We start from the raw sequence: 7,247 nt of genomic DNA, 5'->3' as shown, positions 1-7,247 counted from the left end.
ATGCATTAGGCTTAACAAGAAAATGGGCTTTAAGAAATAATAAATGGGATGTAATTATAAAAACTGGGCAGTAACTATAAAAAAATGCACCAAACACGTGATTACTTTATAAAAAAATATTTTTGGATATTGAAAATTTTAATTTCATTAATTGTTGCGAGCGCAATGTTTCGTTGGATTTTTACATAATATAAATTCATATTGAAATTGTATTTAATCTGACTGGAAATTTCGGGATAAAAATATTTCGGATCCCATCAAAATGTGGGAAATTTTATTGAATTCTGTTTTGAAAGGTTGGTTGAAATGGGCTGTACTTTTAACAAACTGTAAATGGGCTGTAGTAAATTCCATTAGAATTCAAAAATGGGCTACACATTCTTACAAATCTCAAATGGGCTAAAAGTTCTCTGCCACACACTTCTGGCCTTACTAAGTTGATGCGTCCCCTAAAAAAACAGAGTTGACGCGTATGCAAGGCTTTGTCAACTTATAGTCAACACACGGTTCTAGCAGCAGTGGCCGTTGGATGTCCATCCAACGGATGCCGTGCTTCTTCTTCAACCTCGGATATTCTAGCTTCACCCGCCCAAAAAATGATTCCTCCCCCTGACATCTGGGGCGCACCGTTTCGGAAGCTGACCTGTGGGCCTACTAAGTTGACGTGCCAAGGGCTTTGTCAACTTAGTCAATATAAACGATTCTAGCTACAGTGACCGTACGATGTCCATCCAACGGTCGTCGTGCTTCTTCAACCTCTGGTCTTCTTGCTCCAGCCGCCCAAAGCAGCGCCGGTCGTGCCGCCTGCTCCTGCCTCCCGTGGCCGGCTGTGCTGCCGTGAAGGCCTCACCGCCCCCTACTACTCCCACCGCTGGCCAGGCCATCCCTCCACTCACCCACACCCCCTGTTATTCTGCGGCGACGGCAGCGCAGCCGAACCAGTGAACCCTCGTGCTCCTCTCCGCTTGTGCATCCACTGCCGCGTCTTCCCCGGCTCCGCGTCGTCCCCTTCCTAGGCCTCGCCGTCGTCCACCGCCCTGGTGCTCTCGGCGCGGCGTGGTCAACGTGGTCAAGGAACGACTTCCATCGGACGTGGACTATACGTGGAGAGGCTGACAGCTGGGTCCACGGCAACCGCAAGGAAGTGCCTCCTTATTACGTGGAAAATAATTATTCCTCCACATGACAGCGGGGACCCACCGGACGGGCCACCAGTATTTTGCGAAAAAAATCGTTTCCCCCTGACTGCTGGGACCCACCGGACGGGCCACCGTATTTCACGAAAAAAACGTTCCCCCCACTGTCAGCTCGGACCCACCGGAAGTGCCTCCTTACTACGCACAAAAAAATGAATACTCCCCCGGCTAGCTGGGACCCACCTTGGTGGGAGGCTGACTCGTGGGCCTACTAAGTTGACGGGGATGAAGGGCTTTGTCAACTTAGTCAATATGAACGATTCTAGCTCCAGTGACCGTACGATGTCCATCCAACGGCCGTAGTGCTTCTTCAACCTCTGGTCTTCTTGCTCCAGCCGCCCAAAGCAGCGCCGGTCGTGCCGCATGCTCCTGCCTCCCGTGGCCGGCTGTGCTGCCGCAGAGGACTCACCGCCCCCTACTATTCCCACCGCTGGCCAGGCCCTGCGGCGACGGCAGCCTAACACCGCAGCTGAACCAGTGAACCCTCGTACTCCTCTCCGCGCGGGCTTCCACTGCCGCGTCTTCCCCGGCTCCGCATCGTCCCCTTCCTAGGCCTCGCCGTTGTCCACCGCCGTGGTGCTCTCCACGCGGCGTGGTCAACGTGGTCAAGGAATGACTTCCATCGGAAGTGTACTGTACGTGGAGAGGCTGATAGCTGGGTCCACGGCCACAGCTCAGTTTTTGTGATTTGCCAAGTAAGTTGCTTTGTCAGGCCTATTGGGCTGCAAATCTTTCAAGACGAGGAGAGCTTTCATTCGGCTGGCCGAGAAAATGGCCCATCAGTAATGAGAAGTGGGATGTACATTTTTAAAACACATCAAACCGGCAATTAGTTTCAAATAACTTTTTTTTCATTTCAAGATTTTAAATTACATTAATTTTTATGCGTGGAGAATTTGTTGGATTTTATATTGATATACATTTATTTTTAAAATCAGTTTGAATGTGAGTAGAAATTTCAGGATTAAAAACAGTTCGGACCGCACCGAAATATGCAAAATTTCATATAAGTTTTTAACCGTGGCCACAATATGGGCTGTAATGCTAACAAAAATAATATGGGCTCCAAAAAATCCTCAAGAATTAGCAAATGGGCTGTAAATTATTAGAAATAATGGCAGATGGGTTGTATGCTGTTTTCCACATATTTGAGGCTTTCCTAAAAAAAGGTTGACGCACAAGCACTGACTGTTGGATGTCCATCGAACGGCCGTCGTGCTTCTTCAATCTCTGCTCTTCCTGCTCCAGCCGCTCAAACAAGCGCTGGCGGGACTGCCTGCTCCCTCCTCCCCGCGGCCGGCTGTGCTGCCGCGCAGGCCTCACCGCCCCACCATACTCCCATCGCTGGCCTAGCCATCCCTCTACTCACCCACACCTGCTGTTATTCTCCGGCGACGGCAGACGAACCAGTAAACCCTCGTACAGTCGTACTCCCCTCCGCGTGGGAAACAACTGCCGAGTCTTCCCTGCCTCCGTGTCGTCCCCTTCCAAGGCCTCGCCGTCGTCCACCGCCGTGGTGCTCTCGGCGCGGCGTGGTCAATGTGGTCAACGACCGACTTCCATCGGAACAGTACTGTGCGTGGAGACGCTGACAGCTGGGTCCACGGCCGCAGCAAGGAAGTGCCTCCTTATTACGCGCAAAATAATTATTCCTCCACCTGACAGCGGGGACCCGCCGGACGGGCCACCGTATTTCGCAAAAAAAACATTTCCCCCTTGACTGCTGGGACCCACCAGCTACACCTTCGCACGCAAGGAAGTTCGTCCGGGCAAAACAAAAAACAAAATGATTCGCCCCCCTGACTGCTGGGACCCACCAGCTACATCTTCGCACGCAAGGAAGTGCCTGACAGTCGGGACCCACCTGGTCGAAGCGTATGTAGCGTTGTCATTCTGGTCGCGAACGTGTACGTACATATATACTGGTGGATGTAGAGGCGCGCACGTGTCGTAGTAGAGGTGCGTACGTGTCGTAGTAGAGGCGCGCACGTAGCATGTACACGTACGTACAGCGGCCAGGGTGCAAGAAAGAAAATATGGCCACGTATGTGTACATACGGGGGGGGGGGTCTCGAACGCCTACTCGCGCATACGTACGGCCAGGGCTCGTGTACATGGCTGGGTCGGAACGGAGAAACAGCGTCGTCGTCGTGTTCATGGGGAGGCAACGGAATGCGTCGTGTTCATGGGGAGGCAACGGAATGCGTCGTGTTCATCAGGAGGCAACGGAATGCGTCGTGTTCATCGGGAGGCAACGGAACACGTGGGAGCCAACCGGCTGGGTCGGAACGGAATGCGTGGTCGTGTTCATCGGGAGGGCTTGGACGGAACAGGCGATGGAAACGAGGCCTGGCATATCGCACAACAGAGGAAACAGACCTCCTACGTTTGGAACAGGGTCCTGTTGATCGGGAGGGGTCTGGCGTACCACAAAACGGAGGAAACGGACCTCCTACGGTCGAAACGGGGGTCCTGTTGATCGGGAAGGGTGTGGCGTACCGCAAAATGGACGAAACGGACCTCCTACGGTCGAAACGGGGGTCCTGTTGATCGGGAGGGGTGTGGCGTAGCGCAAAACGGAGGAAACAGACTTGTGTTGGAGCGCTACGGTCGAAACAGGGGTCCTGTTCATCGGGAGGGGTGTGGCGTACCGCAAAACGGGACTCCACGGATACTGTTCATCTCCACCGTCGACCTCCTCCAGCCTCCACGGGCTCCTGTTCATCCAGCCTCCACCGCGCGCTACTCCACCGACTACTGTTCAACCACCCCTCCACGGGCACCCCTCCACTGTCTACTGTTCATCCAGCCCTCCACACCACGGGGTCCTGTTCAACCACCCCTCCACGGGCACCCCTCCACCGTCTACTGTTCATCCAGCCCTCCACACCACGGGGTCCTGTTCAACCACCCCTCCATGGGCACCCCTCCACCGTCTACTGTTCATCCAGCCCTCCACCACACCACAGGGTCCTGTTCATCCAGAGGCAACGCCACCGCTCACTGTTCCTCCAAACCCCCCGCAACGCTCACTGTTCATCCCAGAGGCAGCATCGATCGGCTTCAGTTAGCAGCAGTAGCGAAGGAATCGCTCGATCGGGTTCAGTTAACAGCCATCGATCGATCGCTCGGGTTCAGTAACGCGTAGCCTGCAGTGCAATCGCTCGGGTTCAGTTAGAGCCCAACGCCTCGCTCGGGTTCAGATAGAGCCAACGCCTCGCACACACGCGTGTACGTGTACGAGAGAAACGTGCATCGCTCGGCCCCCGACCTCCCACCGTTACCGGGAACTCCCCGAAATTTTCCTCGCCCTCGCTTCTACCATGGTTTTTCCCGTCATGGACGGCCCAAAGAATGTCATGCAGCTGCGTCTCCGGCCCGCCCAGGACGAAAAGCCCATTTTCTATCATGATTTTTTGTCATAGAAGTAGGAGCCCACCACATCTATGATGATACCGGGTTTTGTCACAATTATCGTCATAGAAGTGTCATCTGTATGACAGGAAAAAAATTCGTTCGGCCCAAAATGTCACGGATGTGTCTTTTTTTTTGTAGTGGCACCCCTACCTGGCGCGCCAAATGTCGAATGTAGGGTTCCGGCAAACCCTTAAGGTTTGAACACTGGGGTGCGCGTGAAGTCTTTCCCTCCTACCGATCTACGTCCTAGCTCGCTAAGATCTCGCGGACGAACTCGACGAACTCGCAGCACAGCAAGACACGGGATTTATACTGGTTCGGGCCACCGTTGTGGTGTAATACCCTACTCCAGTGTGGTGGTGGTGGATTGCCTCTTGGGCTGATGAAGAACAGTACAAGGGAAAGAACAGCCTCCTGAGGTTGAGGTGTTCTTGTGCTAGTGTTGGCTTTCGATTTGTTCGAGTCCCCCTACTACTGTGGTGGCTAGACCTATTTATAGAGGCCCTGGTCCTCTTCCCAAATAATGAGCGGGAAGGGAGCCAACAACGGTGGGCAAGTTTGAAGGGGGACAGCTAGTACAAGCTATCCTGACAAAAGTGGTATTCGCCTGCGAAAAGCTCTGGTGGTGACGGCGTCTTGGGCTCCACGATGACCTCCGTCTTGCCGTCCTCCTAGTCTTGGTCTCGTTGCACCAATATAGCAACCTTTGCCTGATGCCTCGGTACTCCTCGCCTGCGCTGGCCTCCTTAGCACCAAAGAGGAAATAAGGACGTTGCGCGCACTGGCGCCCGCCTGGTGTCGATCATCATGGCTCACGGCAGGAGAGCCTCGTGAGGTTTGCCCTGCCTTGATATCTCCGCTCCTCGTGAGCCTGCCTGGCTTGGCCGCTCCTGAGGAGGTCTTGCGTCGTCCACCTCGCGAGGCTTGGCCCCTCGCGAGGGTCTTGAATGCCTTGTCGATGAAGATGGGCCGTACGGCCTGCTAGCTCAGCCATGCCGTGGGCCGCAGGCAGGCAAGTTTGGGGACCCCCGTTTCCAGGACGCCAACAAACTCCTCGAGAACAGAGGGGCAGCTGCTCCTCAGATGCTGAAAGCCCTCGCTCGCCATGACCGCCTTCAGGTTCCCCGGAGAAGTGAGGAACCTGAAACAAGCCTTCTTGAGCGCACCACAACCATGCTGCTCGGCCAATCCCAACGTTGTCGCCACCATGCTTCTGCAGAGGCGGCTGCAGTGCCTCTCCTCGTAGATCAGCTTGAGTCGCTCCATGTCATACCTGTCCGCCGCCACGAGCTGATGCTGAGCCATCACCGTCGCGTCACCCTCGTCCATCTCTGGAAATGAGTCGGTGTAGATGAAGTGGAGCAAGGCTCTGAACACTTTGGCATCCATGTTGTTGATTTGTATGCGAGTTGCGGTCTTTTCCTTCATCGGTCCAAGGAGCTCCGCCCTGAAGACGGAGGACCGGGCGGCGAGCTTGTACCTGTGCGCGGGAAACGTCTCGCCGCCGACCTCGAAGGTGACGTCCGAGCCCTCGCCGGCGGAGAGGAGCCGGGCGAGATGGTGGTGCATGTCTGACGGTGGCACCAGGACCGCCGGAGCGGTGAGCTCGGTGATGATCTCCTTTGACACCGTTACATCGCACCTGATGCTCAAGACATCATCCCTCAAGTACACAGACCCCTCCAAGTCCTTGCGTTTGATTACGCCGAAGCCCCATGGTCCTTCTGTTACTCTAAAGGCGCATACCTGGCTTTCGTTGCTGTATGATGTCCTTGATTCCCCGTGCTGATCGACCAAACTAATCTTGAACTGTGCCTTGACCTCGTCGGCACCGGTGTGATCGAGACGTAGATTAATGGATATGAAATCGGCGTCATCTGAGCTTCTACCGTCGGGGTAGTACAGGATACACCTGCGATGGCCGCCGACGTCGAACGTTCCAGACTTGATGAACTTGCCGGTGTCGAGCCCCTTGGTGCGGGAGTAGCCGTCAACCGTGAGGACGTGCGACCCGGACACGGCCTGCGCGACGATGGTCGACGCCATCGGTGACGCAGCGCCGCCGCCAATCTTAGAAGATGGAAAAGAGTGTTGGAAATATGAAAAATTTACCGAATGATTTTATAAATAGAAATATTAGATAAAGCATGACTAATATAGCAGAGATAAAACAAGTCATATAATTTGACAAAGAGAAGGTAAATAGCATCTGCATATATGAACTAGAACCGAACACATCTAGAACAGACACTAGAGCAAGAAGTTGTGACAGAACCTCTAACAGGAAGAGTATGAGAACGTACGGAACGGGAGCAGATGCACCGGTCTTGGGGTCAGTGTCCTCGCCAGCCATGTCGTCGAGGAGGTTGTCGACGTCGGGGAAGAAGTCGTCGTCGGGGAAGTAGTCGTCGGAGTCCGGGGCGTCCGTGACGAAGAAGTCAGTAGTCGCGCTGAGCGCTCCCCAAAAACCTTATCATCCTTCTCCCGTACAGGACTCAAAATGTGCGGTTTCGGAGGCCTACTGTCCCAATCTGCAGTGGACGCCGCAAGTCGGGATGGGGAAGATCGTAGCGGCAGCGCAGTGCTCAGGAACTTCGCGGCGAGAGGAAGAGGATCTTCTGGTGTGTCTCTCTG

The 7,247-nt window shown here is 54.3% G+C and overlaps 1 protein-coding gene across 1 annotated transcript; it reads right to left on the bottom strand.

Annotated features, from left to right (window-relative positions):
• Positions 1-5,594: 5,594 nt before the first annotated feature.
• On the bottom strand, positions 5,595-6,659 carry LOC141021560 (BTB/POZ and MATH domain-containing protein 2-like). Its single transcript, XM_073497383.1, has one exon. It carries the CDS (start codon positions 6,657-6,659, stop codon positions 5,595-5,597), a length of 1,065 nt encoding a protein of 354 aa, XP_073353484.1.
• Positions 6,660-7,247: the final 588 nt, after the last annotated feature.

Source organism: Aegilops tauschii, chromosome 4 (genome assembly GCF_002575655.3).
Source record: "Aegilops tauschii subsp. strangulata cultivar AL8/78 chromosome 4, Aet v6.0, whole genome shotgun sequence".
NCBI classification, from domain to species: domain Eukaryota; kingdom Viridiplantae; phylum Streptophyta; class Magnoliopsida; order Poales; family Poaceae; genus Aegilops; species Aegilops tauschii.
The sequence above is the reverse complement of the archived record's forward strand: the minus strand, read 5'-3'. Positions and strand labels throughout refer to the sequence as shown.

What these genes read in the sequence shown, in the direction of transcription:
- LOC141021560 (XM_073497383.1), bottom strand. Translation starts at nt 6,659, where the DNA reads ATGGCGTCGACCATCGTCGCGCAGGCCGTGTCCGGGTCGCACGTCCTC.